This window comes from Mercenaria mercenaria, unplaced genomic scaffold (genome assembly GCF_021730395.1).
Source record: "Mercenaria mercenaria strain notata unplaced genomic scaffold, MADL_Memer_1 contig_701, whole genome shotgun sequence".
Lineage (NCBI taxonomy): Eukaryota > Metazoa > Mollusca > Bivalvia > Venerida > Veneridae > Mercenaria > Mercenaria mercenaria.
In genome coordinates, this window is record NW_026463595.1 from 1 (window position 1) to 20137 (window position 20137).

The 20137-nt window shown below is 33.6% G+C and overlaps 1 protein-coding gene across 1 annotated transcript in view; it reads left to right on the forward strand.

Annotated features, from left to right (window-relative positions):
* The first annotated feature begins 6727 nt into the window (after positions 1-6727).
* Positions 6728-20137, forward strand: part of LOC128554739 (uncharacterized) — a 31976-nt gene continuing 18566 nt past the window's right edge. The window contains exons 1-2 of the mRNA XM_053536053.1: positions 6728-6814; positions 14751-14848. Coding sequence (XP_053392028.1) covers positions 14846-14848 — 3 coding nt within the window. The 5' untranslated portion in view covers positions 6728-6814; positions 14751-14845. The remainder of the gene's footprint in view (positions 6815-14750; positions 14849-20137) is intronic.

Sequence of the window (20137 nt, forward strand, 5' to 3'; positions counted from 1 at the left end):
GATCACCAAGATCAACATTCTGACCAAGTTTAATTAAGATGTGGTCATAAATGTAGCCTCTAAAGTGTTAACTAGCTTTTCCTTTGATTTGACCCGGTGACCTAGTTTTTGACCCCACATAACCCAGATTCAAACTTGACCTAAAGATCATCAAGATTAACATTCTGATTAAGTTTCATGAAGATACAGTCATAAATATGGTCTCTAGAGTGTTAACAAGCTTTCCTTTGATTTGACCTAGTGATCTAGTTTTTAAACTTGACCTATAGATCATCAAGATTAACATTCTGACCAAGTTTCATTAAGATATGGTCATAAATGTGTCCACTAAAGTGTTAACAAGCTTTTCCTTTTATTTGACCTGGTGACCTAGTATTTGACCCCAGATGACCCAATATCAAACTCATCCAAGATTTTATTTACGGTAACATTCTGACCAAGTTTCATTAAGATTGGGCCAAAATTGCGACCTCTAGAGTGTTAACAAGCCTTTCCTTTGATTTAACCTGGTGACCTAGTTTTTGATCTCACCTGACCCAGATTTAAACTTGACCTATGGATCATCAAGATTAACATTATGACCAAGATTCATTTAGATATGATCATAAATGTGGCCTCTAGAGTGTTAACTACTTTTCCTTTGAACCTAGTGACCTAGCTTTTAATTGTACATGACCCAGATTCAAACTGGACCTTGAGATCATTAAGATTAACATTCTAATCAAGTTTCATGAAGATATAATCATAAATGTAACCTCTACAGTGTTAACAAGCTTTTCCTTTGATTTAACCTGATGACCTAGTTTTTGACCCCAGATGACCAAATATCAAACTCCTCTAAGATTTTATTGAGGGTAACATTCTGACTAAGTTTCATTGAGATTGGGCCAAAATTGTGACCTCTAGCATGTTAACAAGTTTTTCCTTTGATTTAAACTGGTGACCTAGTTTTGACTCCAGATGACCCAATATCGAACTCCTCCAAGATTTTATTGAGGGTAACATTCTGACCAAGTTTCATTAAGATTGGGCCAAAATTGTGACCTCTAGAGTGTTAACAAGCTTTTCCTTTGATTTGACCTGGTGACCTAGTTTTTGACCCCACCTGACCCAATATCAAGCTCATCCAAGATTTTATTGAGGGTAACATTCTGATCAAGTTTCATTAAGATTAGGTCAGAATTGTGACCTCTAGAATGTTAACAGTCAAATTGTTGACGACGGACGAACGGACGGACGAACGGACGGACGACGACGGACGACGGACATAGGGCGATCACAAAAGCTCACCTTGAGCACGAAGTGCTCAGGTGAGGTAAAATGAGTCCGAATCTCTTTGATACACATACACCAGTGCTGATAAGAAAAATCAGAACTTGATTCATAATTAAATAGATTCTTTCTTTCTTTGATTTCTATGGAAAACCTTGCATCAAGGCCAGTTAATAAAACATGACTGTGCGCGTTTTGGTACCATGTATGTTTTTTAAGGTTTGTTAAGGTTTAGCAGTATATCACAAAACAACAGATTTTTTTAACGAATGAACAGCATCTTGACACACAACTTATTTGTCCAATACATGTTTTACTGTTCTGCCCCACAGAGCTGGATACTTAAAATATTCTTAATGAGTTGTCCCCCTTTAAATTAGAATGCCATTTGTAAAGAAATAAATGTAAACAATTGTCAAAAACGATCTTTTACCTAGTTATGTAAAGTTTAAACACTCGCACGATGTTGCAAATGCATAAAAACGAAGACGTGTAACACCTTTTAAAAAATGGTGAGTTTTTAAAGACGCTGAACTGTCCAGAAGTGCGGCCCCTTCATGCAGTCCCTTTCCGGAATTCAATACATATATTAGTAAATTGACAATGGTTTTGTAGAATAATATAAATGTTTTATATGCTGTTAAATTTTCATGTAAAACAATGCTTTCTTTCTATGATTTGATGACGTTCGAACTTTTTTCTCCGAAACATGGACCTATTCCTTAAATTGCTCGGGTTTTTCTTTGCCATTGCCTGTCAAATACAGTATTGCTTAGTTTATTACTTTATTTTATCATGTTTTAAAGAGTAAACTTCTAGGCATGAAAGTTAAACAAAACAAAAAATACCGTTATATGGACAAGAACAATCAGACAAAATGGGAATACATGTATCTTCACACAAGTTTCGTTTTTCTAGGAAAACTATTATACATGTTTTGTGGGAAAGCTCGTTTATGAAATAATTATCAGATTTCAGTGTTTAACGGGATTCAAAGTGTCAAAAGAAAAGAAAAGATATTTATTTAAATATTTTCATTTTCTGATTCATGAAAACACGTATTTTGCAATATCATAAGCTAATATAATGTTTTTTTAGAGAAATGTTTTATATCTTTACGAGAATAATATTTCTATATGAATCTATAAAACATGATTTATATAAAAAAACTGGCTACTTGTTGCTTTCTATGGAGTAACTTGCGAGCTTAATTTCCGTGTATTACCTAAAGCACAAATTTAGGTCAATGCAAAATCCATGACAAAGAATATGAATGACACGACCTTAGCTAATGTAAGGGAGGCAATCCAATTTGAAGAGAATTGGTTTAACACAGTCAATAATTAAGGGAGAGAATTCTTGCAAATTCTCGTTAAAAGCTGACCATGAAAAATAATAATTAAACTTATCTTTCTTGTTAATGTAGCTTTAAAACATTTTATTTCTAACGCAAGTGATATTTTCGTGTCATTTGCATTTATTTTAACAAATTTCACAGCTTAAAATATTTACAGCAGTACCCCTTGTCTGACATTTCTTTATGGAAAATCGTTATGCATGCTGCTATTATTTTCATGGATATTGTTGAAATGCAAATAAAAAGCCGAAGCTGTGTTCCTCAAAAAGACCAGTGGCAACGTTTCTGAATTTTACATTTAAATATATAGGTCACGGGCTTCGTTTCCATGGTAACATCAATTTATTTCAAGAAACCTCAATTTTCTACTGAAAGTTGAATAATTTTAGAGCTTAATTGTAGTATATAAGTAACAAATTATCAACGGAAACTGAAAAATAGGTATTACAAATCAAACTGCCCCATTTCTATTTGGAAATGACCGTAATAAGTAACCTTTCACCGAGCTATATTCCCAATAAAATCAGTTACCATCAACCATTTTCTTACATTCCGTATAACATTTCAATAAAACTACATAAAAGAAGCAAAATATTGATCATTATTCAGAGCGAAAGACTCATAAAAATATTTCAGCAAATAATAGATGTTAAAAAAATATTTCAAATAAAGAAAATGCCAGAATTACGTACTTTCACAATAAAAGCTATTAATTTTACGCGGTAGCTGACACGTAACGTCATGACATCAATGACGTCATTTTAAGGTTACAATGTTTTGAAGCGTTTCTGCTGCAATTTATTCATTATGTCTGCATTATTAAACCATTAAGCATCAGATCGGAGACAGGTTCATGATTTGTTTTCAGAAGAATTGATATACAAACACATCTAGTGTGTCGTAAACGTCACGTTAGCTTCCGGTTGGACATGCGCACATGCAAATATGAAGGTAACCTACCTCCTTAATACATGGAAAGCTATCTTACCCGACCCGGAGTCCACTTTGGCGTCCGTTCCGCGTCCTCACCTTGATTTTAAACAATAATTCATTCATCATAGTTTCAGTTATTACAATCTTACATATATCAACATAGAGGATTGAGTAGGAAGCTAACCTCATCTTGGTGAAAGTTATGATCCACTTTCACTTTATTTCTCTAATTACTTGATGGATTTGCTTTAAACAAAAATAGTAACCATCACCCACATCATATGGCACAGTGACCATAACTCTCCCTTCATATTTCATTTAGAATTTCATATTAAAATTTTGGTGCACTTTCACTCTGTCTCTGATGTTACAAAATGGATTTGGTTCAAATTTAAGATAATGATAATTTTACTGCTCATGGTACATTATTTTTACAGACACTTTCCATGAATTATATGCCTTTTATACACTTTTAATGTTTTGATACACTTTACCTCTGTCTCTTTTAACTACTAAATATTTTTGGCACAGACAAACTATTGTCAAATATCTTCATCCACATTGCAGTTATTAAACACTCCAATGACAGTTCTAGCATGCTCTTATGGGCCTCGCTTCACTATCCAGCACCGAAAGAGTAACGCACGCTTTCTCTTCTGTGGCCGCCCTTGGTTTTCTTCGAACATGAAATTATAACTGCTAACCAAGAAACAAGTTTAAACTTCTTTGTTTGCATAAGTAAAGCATTAGGATGATTGCAATGCATCAGGTTGATGTGCAGTGTAGCTCTGCATTGACCAAGAATGGTATTAACTTGTACTGGGTGTGTAATTAAAGAACAAGTTTCATTAGTACCATTAAGTGCCTTCCCTTGCATTTGTTTATCAATAACCTCCCTTTAATATGATGAAATATTTCATAATTTTAATGTCTTTTTTTTTCGTGCAAATTTTTAAATAAATCGGATATTATCACAAGGGTTTAGATAAAAAGTCATAATTTGTTTATCAGTTAAGTATATACTGTTGCCTACCTAGCAGGGAAAGTACACATTTTTCCGAGCACCAGGGAAAATATTCTTGTCTCGGGTTTTTATTCCATACTGTCCCTCGTGTAGGGAAAAACTTGTCTTACACAGGCAAGCATGTAAGATCCTTATATTGTCTTTCTCGACGAGAACGTAATTTAAGTATTGAACACAATATAATGAATACATTACATCATTGTAATATGCTTTATGGAAGGTTTTCTTTTTTAAACAATAAAACAAATATATAGCGATAAAGCATTTTGCAAGATTAACAGCAACACGGCAGAATTGTATTAATAGTTAAAATTTGTTCTGTTTCGTCATTTGTACCGGTCACGAAGATCAATTCATCTCATTCTATGGTTTTTATTAATAATATCTGTCATGTGTTTACGAATCGGATAGAAATATTCGTCCCGAGGGCACCTGCGCATCGGGCGGTAATGAGGCTTGCCGAATTACAACCCATGCGCAGGTGGCCGAGGGACGGATATTTCCATCCGATTCGTAAACACATCAATGATATTTTACTTGCATATCGTATACATCTTAGCATTTATTCTGGCAGATTATTTTTCTTGCATACCGGTTTTTACAAATAACAGGTAGACATACTTTCTTTGTAGCACTCTTTTTTATAGTAGAACGCGGGAAATTAACGTCCGTAAGCAGATTTGACGCCATGATGTTTTGCGTTACGCACAATAACAAAGTTCCACTTTAGTTTTATCGTTTGTAGCGTAACGTTATGTTCTTACAGTAAAGTAACGTATTTTGAATCGAGAAATATACTATAAGGAACAGAGAGAAACTATCAAGGTACCTGCTTTTTTCGTATTTTTATATAAACAATATTTTGTCAGTGCATGAACCACTAATTGTCATTAACAGCCCAAGAGTCATCTGACATGGGGAAGGCAGATGGATTTTGCCAGCATGGGTAAAACCACCGGAAACGCCAGTCCGGTGTGCAAGAAAACATGCTTCTGCACTCTTCTCTTCAGGGCTCCTCATATTCTATAAACCAGTGGGAATACGGGCATACAGACTTTGAACTATATTTCTCAAAAGAAATGAAACAGATTTTGTCAGTGACCATGTTTGTTTAGATGAATTGATAAATGTGCTGCCTTGATATTATACGGACCATCTTTTAAATAAGATATACATGTACTCGTTTCTTTATACATGTACAATTGCCCAAATATGAGTTAGTATAAACATGTTTACGTTATTAAGAGTTCGCAAAATGTTGCAGCCGTTATATTCATTACAAGATTAGCACGTTGGACAAGAATTATAACTCTCGTTTTTATTTTTAATTTTAGGTGCACAAAAAATATATTTTTGAATGAAATCGCCATCAAAATTTGGTTTCAGTTCAATAACGATAATTTAGCTTGAGATATTGGAATGAAACTTTGTCTAAAGGTTGCATATAGTTAAAACAAGGTTAAGATAGTATTGGGGGTAAGTTGAGTCTAGGTCAACTTATTCAGTGTGCATACTTTGAAAATTCCATGGTTACAGAGTGGTCTAAGGCGTTGGACTGTTAAACTTTTGTAATGTTGGAATTTTACAGTGCGCCGGACGAGTAGTGGTTCTAATCTCGTTCCGGGCTTAACGTTTTTTCGTTTTCGGTAATAAATATGTCATTTAGATGTCATAGGTAAAAGCCACAGTTACTAGAATATATTTAATTTCATTTGTTTAATGAAATCATCTAAAAGGTTGCCATAAGTTTACAACTTTAGTTACAGATGACATGCTGTCACCAAACTTGATGTTCAAAGAGCATATTATGAAGAACTAGCTTTGGATTGTATTTGGAGTCACTGTTATTCATTTTCGCTCTACATGATATGTGTATGAGCCGCGCCATGAGAAAATCAACATAGTGGGTTTGCGACCAGCATGGATCCAGACCAGCCTGCGCATCCGCTCAGTCTGGTCAGGATCCATGCTGTTCGCTTTCAAAGCCTGTTGCAATTAGAGAAACCGTTAGCGAACAGCATGGATCCTGACCAGACTGCGCGGATGCGCAGGCTGGTCTGGATCCATGCTGGTCGCAAACCCACTATGTTGATTTTCTCATGGCGCGGCTCATATAAGGCAATGTCTTTTCTGACCAACAGCTAGTCCTGAACGGCAGAATGCTTCCAATGAAGATTTTGATTTCAAAGATAAAGATACGCACTTCAAAGAGAAAGATGTCATTGCAGGTAAAAAAATATTTTATTATTTCATAAATTCTCGCGCACACATACACGAACACACGCACCCCCATGCGTGCGAGTACACACACACAAACACACACGCACACGTACACACGCAAACACGTAAAATGCTACCAATCGGAAATTTAAGGTATAAACCTACCAACTAGGAACTTTTATTTTATTTCTCTAGCTACTGCTGTCAAATTTCTGTCAAGTCTTATTCTTATATTTTTGAATCATGAGAGGCTTTAGCTTGAAAATATCTTAACTTGTAAAGCAATGAGATATTTCACATTCAAGACGAGGAATTTTGTGTTTAAAACCAACTCAGGTACATGTGTAACAAACCGGGTGTTTGTGTACAGACGAAATGTGGAATTGTGTGTTTCTACAAAACGGGGAATTAGTGTAAAGACTAAGCGAGGTACAGGTGTATGACTGAACGTGTGCGTGTGTGTAGCCGGAACGAGGAACTGGCTATACAATTTAACACTTGTTTTATATATATATTAAATAAATAAAACGATTTCACATATCTTTCTAACAGTAATTGATTACAGAAAATACAAACTGGTTTCGCCAATCGGCTCATCAGTGTATATATAAATGTAACGTGACGTTATTATGTAATAACGCGACGTCAATATAAAGGGACGTAATTCTGACGTTATATGTCTCAAAGAGGCGTAATTAATTTAGAATTTAACTGTCACTGTAGTCTATGAAGTTTTAGTTTAAAGCATTTTATAAAATAACTTTCTTTCTCTTACATAGCTCAAGTACTATCTAATTTCATTTTAAAAACTGAAACATTTGAAACTTTGGATCTTTGTTACTGCAAATAGTTAAATGGTTACTTAGTGGAATTTGTCTAGTTGGAGGGTGTCTTATTTATTGTGCGTGAATTGTTCTTTTTGTTCTTAATTCATCGCCAGTTTGGCCTATAGAATATTCTCCACATCCGTTGCAGGTGATTACATATAGTATAATTTTTACATCACAGGACAAATTTTCATTTACATAACATGTTTACCGTTAAAGTTGTAGCAATTGCTTTCTTTTACAGTACCTTGTATATGTTTGCATCAACTACAGTTTGGTATTTTGCATTTTGTAACGGCAAAATTTCAACATTTATTAGATTTTATTGTAAATCCAGCTTTGTCAAAAGTTTCTCGCGGTTTGGTGGTTGCCGCTTGCTTTTGATAAATTTTGAATTTGCGAGTACTTCTTTCATTTTAGTGTCTGACATTATTATAGGTAAATTGTTTGTGATAATTGTATATAGTTCAGGGGTTTATAGGGTTGAATGTAGATACGTAAGGTATTGTGTCTTGTGGATTGATTTGTGTTTGAAGTAGTGTCTGTCTTGGAATTTTAAGTGCGTTACTGATTCCATTTTTGGATGATAGTTTTAGGATAATTTCAGTTAAGAAGAGATGACATAAGTTCTTTAAAGCGTATATTCCTAATGTTAGTATCTGAAACAATTGTACAAATACGTTTTGCTAAATTATATGGTATGCTTAATTTCGTATGTTCAGGATGGCATGATTTAGAAGTAATGTATCTTTTTACAGATTTTATTGTATCTGTTGTTTTAAAGGAAATGGCTGTTGAAAGATTGCAACTATTTTTTTTAATCGGAATATCTAAAAAAGATAATTGTGTTTCCCCTATTTCTATTGTGAATTTTATATCTGGATGTAAATTATTCAACAGGATGTGGAATTGCTCAAGTAGATATTGTGATTTAGTCCAAATGACAAAGGGGCATCTGGAAATCGTTTCCAGTCCTTTTTATATATGTAGCAAATTTTGTGTCTGTCACATGTTCTAAGATTTTGTCAAGTTTTTCTTCCAGGTATCCTAATACTAATGTTTCATATGTAGGTGCAAATTGTGTTCCTATAGCTGTTCCCCTGATTTGATTATAAAATGTTCCATAGAATGAAAAACTGTTATTTTCCAATTTTGTTTTTATGCCGTCTAAGATGAATTCCTATGTAAATCTTATAAATACAATCGGGATGTTTTCAAGCTTCTAGTCCCAACTTGTGTGAAATATTTGTTTAAAGGTTTGCTGTGACTGTCACTTTTTTGTAATTCATTTTGTCATATAGCTTGTTTGCAGCATCTCTTCACTAAATCATAATCTCTATGTATCATTTAACGGTTAATCTTTCATGTTTTCAGATGGCGTCTCCATGTTTTGTTTACAAACACAATAACTTATGCATTCAATAACTTTTTTAACACGCTTCATCGCGCGTTGTTGTTACTTGAAAAATACTCTCCAGCGTGGTCGTCACAAGATGTACGGACGACTTTATTCTTTAAGTAAGCAAACTTGAGTTAAAACAAGTAAAGTGTGTACTTACCTACTTTCACTTTCTTCTTTATCCGCCATTTTCTTTAAACTAACCTTTTGTTATCGCTTTTAATATTAACGAACCAAAACACGTTCGACCCCCTGAACGTGCTGGAGTTAAATCCTTGTACTTTTTTTTTTTGTTTTTGATGTGTATAGAATAGCATCATTTAGTTAATTTACTAGTGTTACATTTTATGCGGTCTTTAATTTTCATAGAATAAATATGTTTTAAAATTGTTCGGCTTTGCGCTTTTAATTTCTCTTGAACAAATATATATGATTACATATATAGTTGACAGATGATTGTATAAACATTGTAGGAGGTAATACCAAGCTGTTTTCCAAATACAGCGCAGTAATATGCGAGGAATTGGTATCAACATAACTTTTAGGAGACAAAAAAACAGACAGGAATGACACTTTGAAACTGATAGTGGAACTCCAGTTTGCAAACAATGTTAATTTCCATTTATCCTGTGGTTTATTAAATACAGTGCCTTTGTTGTTTTTTTTTTTTTTTTTTTTTTTTTTTTTTTGTTGTTGTTGTTTTTTCTGCACGCTTAACAGTATAAAACGCACACGAAAAAGCCAGATTGTTTCATATATGGTGTTTTAAAACATAATAATCGTAGTGTTTAAATTTAAATTGTGTCATTTGTTAACATACTGCATTAGCATTTGCTTGAGGAGATACTTGATAGATGTAATACTTGAAAATATTTCCGGAAAAAGCTATCCCTTATATTATAATATTCTCAGTTTAATAAATTCTGTTGTCAAATAGTTTTATTAATATAGCGATAAAAGCTTATTTAGTGAAATAAAAAGTCCGTAAAAGGTATGCGGAAACATATAATTATTATATATTACATAATACTGTAACATCTTGTGAACGTGAAAACAAATATTTAATTGGTAATTAATTTATGATCAACATCATCTTTGCACCTATGAGGTTATAATTACAAGAAAAAACTGTTAAATAAGTGATAGTAATTAAAACCGTTGTATGTTCTATGAGTTGTGTACAAGCTAATCAACAGCGAACTTCAAGTAGACTGAAAATAGGCTTGAATTGCGCACTTTTAGAGTTTAGGTCTTTACTGATATATTACTATTATCTATAACGAAACATTTTAGATGTAGAACCCACCTCTACCCACCCTTTTATGGTAAATTATATGGTTCAGAGTAATGTCCCTTGAAATCGTTTATAAAAGGCATTGGTACACAAAACCCATCATATGCTTCTTTATGTAATACAAATGTCCCATCATTTCAAGCGCAATGTATGTCGGGGGAAATTATTAACCAGAAGAGTAACATTTGGTATGTTTTGAAAGAAGGAAATGGTGGTTATACATGTATAAAAACAGAGCGCATTTAATTGGTTATTCGGTATTTTTCTAAGGTAGCAGGGTGAAAAATAAATGTATGAGATAATACTAAAATATCTGTTTTTAGCTCATCTGTCACGTAGTGACAGGGTGAGCTTTTGTGATCGCCCTTCGTCCGTCCGTCCACAATTTCTTGTGAACACGATAGAGACCACATTTTGCAAGCAATTTTTATCAGTCTTGTACAAAACTTGTATTGGCATGATATCTCGGTTCCTTTTGAAAACTTGCCAGATCCCATCATGGGTTCTAGAGTTATTGCCCCTTAAAGGGCCAGAATTTGCTATTGTGCGTGCGTCAACAATTTCTTGTCTGCATGATAGTGGTTTCATTTATAATTTTACTTTAACCAAACTTGCACACAACTTGTATCACCATAAGATCTTGTTTCCTTTCTTGAACCGGTCAGATCCCATTATGGGTTCCAGAGTTATGGCCCCTGAAAGGGCCAAAAGTAGTTATTTTGACCTTGTCTGCACAATAGCAGCTAGCTTTAGTTATGATTTGATTTTTATCAAAATTACACACATTTTGTATCACCATACGATCTTGGTTCTTTTCTTAAACTGGCCCGACTCCATCATGGGTTCCAGAGTTAAGGCCCCTGAAAGGGCCAGAATTAGCTATTTTGGCCTTGTCTGCACAATAACAGCTTCATTTATGACTTTATTTTAACCAAACTTGCACACAACTTGTATCACCATAAGATCTTGGTTCCTTTCTTGAACTGGCCAGATCCCGTTATGGGTTCCAGAGTTATGGCTCCTGAAAAGGCCAAAATAAGCTATTTTGACCTTGTCTGCACAATAGCAGCTTCATTTATGATTTGAGTTTAACCAAACTTGCACACAACTTGTATCACAATAAGATCTCGATTCCTGTTTTTACGCCCGAAGGGACGTAATATATTATCGCCTCGGTGTCCGTCTGTCTGTCTGTCTGTCTGTTGGTTAGCGAACACATTGAAGGATTTCTAAGAAACCTGACACAAATGTTCACCTCATCAAAACGACGTGCAGAGCGCATGTTTCGGATGGCTCACTTCAAGGTCAATGTCACACATAGGGGTCAAAGGTCACATGACTTTGTATTGTGTGTATATTGCTCTGCATTTGCGTTGCATTGAAGTGCTCTTGTTTTTGTCCACTTACAATATTTTTACTTCCCTTTTATGTTACTATAAATAGCTTATTTAGTACCTTTTTATTAATGGCCGTAGGGAAAAACCGAGACCCCTTTTCTGTGGTACAACATGGATGGTACCTCCAATGTTTAGGTGTATTTTGACATATCTGTACCTTGTAAGAATTTTTTTTCTATTTGGTTACATTTCTGCCCTTTGTTGTTCATGTCCGTTGGACTTATGGCTATATAGAAAAAAACTGATTTCAAAACAATTTTGCACAAGACTAATGTTTCTTGGGTGACCCTCAACTATATTCCTTCAAATAATTTTGATTCAGCGAAAAACATGGCCCCCAACAGGTTTTGCTTATTTTCCCTATATACCTATATAGAACTTTGAAACTCTTTTTTTTTCAGAAACATCTGGTCCGTTTTCAAAATGATTTTACACAAATGTTTCTTGGGTGACCTTCTACCAAATTCCTTCAAATAATTTTGATTCATTGAAAAAGTGGCCGCCTGGGGGAGGGGCTCATTTTCCCATATGGCTTTACAGAAAACTTCTGGTATGAAACTACTGGCCTGATTTTAAAATAATTTTATTTGAAGTAGCTTTAAGAAAATTTCAGCTATATTTTCTCATAATTCTTTTGATTGATCTTGATTATGATTTTTTGACCTTCTTGTCCTCAAGTGCAATGATAATAGGTGAGCGATATAGGGCCATTATGACCCTCTTGGTTTTTTTAAAACTATGTTAGACTTCCTGCAATGATAAATTAAGATTTATATATCTACAATATACCTTAAATGAGATATATCGGAGCTTATGAAGAATGTATATAAAAGATATCATCTATTAACTTGTTTATCAAAATGCCTAACTTGGAACATGGCCTTGTTTAGAGGATTCTTAAACACTGACTAAAAATATCGATAATAATTTAAAGAAAGAGTCTTATATTTAATGTTTTTGTCTTTATTGATAAGAAATTGTAAGATTTTTCAGGGGAATGTAGATCTATATATGAAATTTGCCGAGCGGCAGAGAAAAAAAAAATGTTTTCATCCATTATGTTCTTACTGCTTCTTCAGTAAAAATAGTTTTATGAAATATAGGAATAAAATAATACTTTAAAAATGAATGAAACGAATAAAATTAGATTACAATACGTAAACTGTAAACTTTTCAAAGTGCCGCTATTGATCCAAAACATTGAAAATAACGCACGAAAAAATGGGGGAACGAAATAAAAACAGATACTGTGATATGATTCTAGTACTATTACGGCTTCTGTTAGGGTTCCAAATGTTGTCCTATTGATTAAAAGTATTCACTTTACCAATTTTTGAAAACAGAGAGTAAAATGAATGAAGTATAAGACATTTAGTATACTAATTACATCATGCAAAGTTTGTTGTTAGCCGCAATTTGCTATTATTGAGTAGAAATATGTTTTTACCTACATTCATTTAGATAGCCGTTACTTTTAAAAGAAATAAACCTATTTCTTTGATTAAAAGTTCATATTGTGGATTCATATATCAACTAAAAACAAGATCATGCATATTTACGTATGTTTCGCTGACTTATTTACGTTCATATTTTCTAAAGGTCTAAAATACGGGTCGTTTTTTATGTTTTTATACGAAAAATGCTTTGGGCTTAACGATAAAATTTATCAAGAAGGTAATATCTCTAAAAAACCCTTTATTGATATCTTTTCTTATATAAATATAGGGCTTGTAAGTCTTGGTCTCATGGAATTAGACGCAATGGTAATATTAAGCAAAAGTCAGTATATCTGTTACAAACTTTGATTTTTTAAAAAATCTTGTAGACATCCAATGTTTTCTCGTCTCACATCTTTATCTGTTCAGTCTCTTGACAAGAACGCGGACAAGTATTTTATTCAAATAGATCCTATCTTATTCAAAGTTACACACAGCACGTTCTCCGTCCACGTATTGACACTCAACCTGACCATGACAGACATTTTCTAGAGATTTATTTATTTGACGTCATCAATGTATCTAGTATTATTTTTGTAATAACCGTGTCTTTGATTTTATTCCTACTATTTCAAAAAAAACCCCTGAAGTTCCTGTAATGATAAAAACATCTTTAAGAAATAGCATATCCAATTCCAATAAAATTACCGATCTATATGCTCAAACATATACCCCTTCTTACTAAGAATGTAAAAACTCAAAATTTTGCTATTCAGATACCGGTTATATCATCACTGGTAAGTTTCGTATAATCAAAGACAAGGGTATTCGCAATCTATTCTTTGAAGGACCTAAATAAGAATTCCTTTAAATATTGATGTCGACGCTTGTCGAGGTCAGATTGCGGAATCCACAGATACACTTTATTGTGGTTGGAGCTAGAGCTGGTAATGTGATTTTTTTCCCCACGGGAATACCTATACCTTGTCTAAAGGCTGAATTCCAAAAACTGACAAAAAAAATATTCAATAAAACGGAATGTATAATGTTTAATAATGCAACTTATAAAATTAGCTTTAGGGCTGTTATATTTGATCTTCATTGATCCTTCAGCACGACTTAAATGTCGTGTTACTGGTACTGTTTAGTTTCTCATCTTGAACGTTTAGGGGAAGAACTCTGTAAGACTTTTCATTCGTTCTAATATTTTCTACCAACGGAATTGTCATGTTAGTATATACATATAATTATGTATATTGTTTGGAATGAATATTTTAAAACCAACATTTCGGCAATACTCCTGTCCCGTTTTCATGCCTTTAGGTATTGTATAATCACACCTTGGATATGGTGTCTGCTTTTTGTCTTTTATCTGTGATATGCAAGCTTCATAACTTTAGATCCCCATTCTAATTTCCAAATTGGGTAGTTCTGCTAATTGTGTTCTCGTTTAAGGCAAATCTATTATTTTAACTGGGAAGTTTGTCTTTCTTAAGATTTGGTAAACACTATGACTCGATTACTTTACATATTTGACATAAAATAGTAAATATTTAACTACCAAAAAAGAAAATATATTTTTATTTTGTAGAAACAAACGAGCTATTTCGAAGTCTAATTGAAGTGAAGAGTTACAGTAACAAGCAGGCATCTGACAGTGGATTTTGTAGCGGTGCAGCGTCAAGCATGGTAAGAATTTGTGAATTTTGTAGCTTCTTCCATTGATTATTTTCTTTTGTTATAAGTCAGAAAATAGAAATTATTTTTATAAGGTGATCTTTGTCCATATAGCATGTCTATTGTCCTAGAATTTCTTGGAGATCACAACTTTGACTCTTTAGCATTTTTCTTGTATCCGAAAGCTTCCATCGGATTATATTCATATTAACTAAAGTATTAAAACTTTCAGTATGATACTGATATGAAGTGTATGCTGAATAACTTCAATATTTACATTTGCTAAATTAAGGAGTTCTTGCCTCAAGGAAATTTGCAACCTTTTACATGTACATGTATTGCTCTCCAAGGTTGAAATGTTTCTAAAAGTTGCTTATCTCTAACAGTTTATCATAGATGTTTGTTCGTGTGCATGTAAATTATTTCCGCAGAGTTATAAACCATCCCAAATTGAACTTAAATATTGTCTTGACTGTCGTCCATCGCCCTGTGCATATACATTGAACAATAAATTTCGACTAAAATTGTACTATTGTGCAATGTTCATTACTCATATTTTAAGAACTCAGATGCATTTTAAGACCTAAGAGGCTGGCTATGTTTCCATATTGTAATTTTCATAGAGCATGTGTTTTATTTGTTATTCAAATAAATGTGTAACAGTCACTGTATGATGTAACTTTTAGCAAAAATGTACGGATTCCATTGAAAAAAATGGCCTTTTATGCAAACTGGTAAAATTAACATGTCAAAAAATCACCCTTTTAAATTATAAAACTGCAAAAGATATTATAAAATCTTTAGGAGTGTCCATTGTATACGCCGGTCTTCAAACCTACCGTCGAAACGAAAATATCCCTTTATACGTCATTTTGATGTTACGTCAAACGTAATTTGGTCTTTTATATATAAGTTTCCATATTCAACACTTTTGACAAAATCATACTGTGCAGGCAAACATGATATTGTTCATGTTAAGGTAATTGACCCTGGTAAACTAAAGCTACAATGTATTTGTGTTGTTAATGATTCGGAATCGGCACGGGTCACCTGCATTTCTTTGTATGTATCAATATAAGATAGTTGTTTGATATATGTACGGTACGCGTACGTGAAGGCTTTAACTTCTTATTTAATGGCAAAATTTAGATCCTTTTTTATTTTCATACAATTAGACCATTCGATATGTCGTTAGCAAACATTGATTTTACGTGCACGGGACCAGAATAATACATTTTTGTTTCGGACAGAGTTGAGCAGACGCTATTTATGTTGGGAAGTTGTCTTTGCAAAAGTCAGGAATACTTGACTGGATAGATTAAGTCATTGCCCTTTTGTATGCCTAACTTAATCATCTTGACAACAAAAACAATTTTAAGGCGGTACTCTACCATCGTATTAAGAATATCATAAGTAAGATGTAACTATGATTTGAGTAACAAATAACGATTTTTGGTTGCTATTTATGACCAAATCAGTTTTTTTTTTTTACAAAAAAGACCTGGATAATCATTCTTCTCCCATATTCTTCTTAAAAGAATTAAATCAATTAAAATTAAAAAGGCGTTTTTATACCCCTCCTTCGTCGGAGGGATATAGTTTTTGAGTTGTCCGTCCATCCGTATTTCCGTCCGTCCGTCAGGAACCATATCTAGGAAGTGGTTGGGAATATTTAAATATAACTTCAAACGTATTTTAACCACTATACAGAAATGTCGATTTTCTGTCAGATTGCCAAAGTAACACCAGAGTTTTGGACCTTAGAAATTTCTATTATTCACTATTTAGAGTACTATAAATATAGCATTTTCTGCTTCATAAATTGTGAAATATTTTACCTAGAACTATGAATTTAAATTGAATTTTGTCAGGCTACCTTAGTTATTTCAGAATTATTGCCCTTCCTTTAATTGTTTAGAAATCCACATTCCCTATTTATACATAACAAACAAACCAGTTGGTAGAATTTCATTAAACTTCCTTATATTTTTTTCCATGAACATTTATCATCAACATGTGAAGTTGTGAACCCACACACGGTCACCCCCTTTGCCTCGGTCACATACCCTCCTCAACTCCGCAATTGTTTTTCTTTACTTTTTTGTTGATTATTTTTAAAACCTTTCATGTGAAGTTTTATACCCTTACCCGGTCACCTCAACCCTCCACCCTCATCCCTCACCACTCCCTATCCCCGAAAAGAATATGTATTCCTTTTTATTTTGAAAACCTTCCATGAAAAATTATCAACATGTGAAGTTGTAACCACACCCACACCTCTAACCCGCCACCACCCACATTCCAGATTTCTTACTTGAGTTTACTCTTTTAAAGACATCTGTTATTTTAAGTTCAAATGTACATGTTAAACAGCGACACTTGGTCCAAAACTAATCGAATAAATATTTCGTTCTAGTTACACTTCAAGCTCACATTTCAAATAACTCCTTATAATTCTAAAGCTAAGCTTGTTACAGTTAACATATTCCATTCAAAATAATTTAATAAAGGATTAACCTAACATACATTTGTTGTGTACACTTAAAACATTCGTTTTCTGTTAAATTGATCCTGACTAATGAAATTATTTGCTTCTTAGTAATATCCTTAACTTTTTGCCGGATATATAGTTTTGCAATTCCTCACAACAAACCCATTCGAATTTGCTTGTTTATACAGTACAAATGTTACAAGCATGTCACATGTACAATGATGACATTTATGCTACGTGTGTCTGAGAAGTGGTCTCTGTTTGTAGTAAAAAAGTTACGCATGTTACACCTTATTTCTTAAATTTGACCAAAATTTGGCTTTTAAAATAGTGGTGTTATATAATTGTTACAAAGATGTAAAAAGGATGTTACATCATTGTTACGTATGTAAATGCTATGTTATGTTTCTTGAATTCCACAAAAAACGGCTTGAGTAGTGTTATATATAGAGTATATTACATGTCTTTTCATATTGAATATATTAAACGAGCTGAATAAGAAAATAAAATGCGAGATTTTGCCGATTTTTTTTTTTATTTCAACGAGTTTAATAAATTTAATGTGGAGAATCACAAATGTAATATTCTTTCTATCACATGTTAGTTTTTCCTGTCGAAACATCCAAAATTCTAAATGAAACTTGGCCTGGATGTTCCTTGGATCCTCTACCAAACGGTTGCACAGAGGGTCGCCAGAGCTAAAACTAGAAAGATGTTTAAACGACATCTCTGTCTTTACCCATTGTCCAATTTTGAAATATTTCAAGCAAATGGTCCTCATGTCGTGCCCTTGTGCAGAAATGGTACTTGTGTGATCCTCTATCAAGATAAAATTTTCAATTTAAAATGTTTAAATTATTCATATTCGTCAAAATAATGTCGGTCATGGGGATGTGGTCACTTTTCCCTTCATGTATATGGTAGAAAATCTTCTTGTATAAAACTGTCAGCCAGATTCTAAATAATTTCACACAAAATGTCCTTGTGTGACCTTCTACAAATATTGTTCACATTTTGCTGAATCGTAAAAAACATGGCCACCAGAAGGCTTGGTCTCTTTTCACCAACAATTCCTTAAAACAACATCTGAAAACCACAGAATGGATTTTAATGTAACTTTACACAAAAGATCTCTGGGTGGCCCTCTTGTAGTTTTTTTTTAATGTTTCCGGTTCATTTTGTATACGGGTCTTTCCTGTTAAAAATAAGTTTTCAGCTATCAGAGTTTAAAAATCGTTTTTTCTTCCTCTTTGATATTTGGCAATTGAAATAAAGGTTTGACTCTCTATCATACATTTTTATTGTGTTAAGGTCAAACAAATGGCTACGCCTTTGTGCTTACTGTAGGCTTTATATATTAAGAAACTTTGAAACTCTCCTCTGAATCAGTAATAGCTAGAGACTTGATATTTGGCGTTTGATAACAGATTTGTAATGTTTACCATAATTTTTAAATTATTGCCTTAGGTTAAAAAATGTGTGTGACATGTATAAAATATAGGCTCTTTAGGGTCAATGACCCTCTTGTTTACGTAACCTCATTGTTACTTATGATTCGTGTGTCTGCGAAGAAGTATGTATTTGTAGTCCAAATGTTGCGTAACATTACACTTTATTACATACCTAAAATTACTTTCCATTGAGTTTCAATAGACCACGATCGTGCAATATTTTTCCATATTGACGTGTAACGCTTTCATTTCGGACGTAGAATGTTTTCTTAACGTTGTAATGGAAAGAATCGCGTGACGTCCTTGGCGTCCACGCGCAAGTCGTTGCGACAACAAATTGACGTCATTTTTGCGGAAAATAGTAATGCGCGTCAGTTTGATTCGTTTATCACCTTTTCGGAGAAAGTCTTTTTGTACTTTTCCTGTCTTTCGTAACAGAACGATACTTTAAACATAACTTAATTATTTGATAGTGGGTATGTAATAAAAAGGTTATCAACTTTGTATGTGGATATATGCACGAGTTCTGTAGCGGTAATATTGCGCGACTTTAGGAGCGCAATATTATCCGCGAAAGAACGAGTGCATATATCCACATACAAAGTTAATAACCTATAAATATTACTTGGTACTGTTTTTGTAACAAATGCAAAGTATGTCACCACATTGGGCCAATTTATGCTTCATCATAACAGAACAAACAAGCCCATGACTCATACGCTGCTTTTCATGGAATTACATGCAAGCGTATCATTGAAGCGTATCAGGTGTACCGCCGTATGAACACATCTGCGGATGTCTCTATATTATTTTTGTACCTGTAGCATGTGTGAATATTGAGTTCCCCTCAATCCGGGGCTAGAGGGCTTGGACGGTAGAATGCATTTTCACTACCGTCCATGAACAGGGTAAATCAAACCGAGCCTGTAACATTTTCGTGTTTGTCGTGTTTGGCGAACTGTGGAGTTTCCACTTATACTATTTCTTTAGAAAGTGTACTTATATTTTAAATAGTACCTTGTTATCTTTTATATTTTATATTTTAATACTCGTAATGAAGCAAATTAGGATATGTTCTATACAATCCTTTCCATCATTTTGATTTTGATCAAATACTGAATCAAAGTTGAGATGCTGGCCAGGTTCATAATCCATCCATGTAGTGTACAGTGGAGCAGTTATAGACTGAGGTTCTTCTGGAGCAGCTGTAAGAAGTCTCGCTCCAAGAACTTTCTTCTCTTGCGGCAAGAAACTATAATATTGTGATAAGCCGTAAGGCTTTTGTAGTATCCCAAGCAGAAAACATGTTTGAATAATGTTTTATAAGTATAGGCGTTTGTGCTCGTGATACTAGATTGA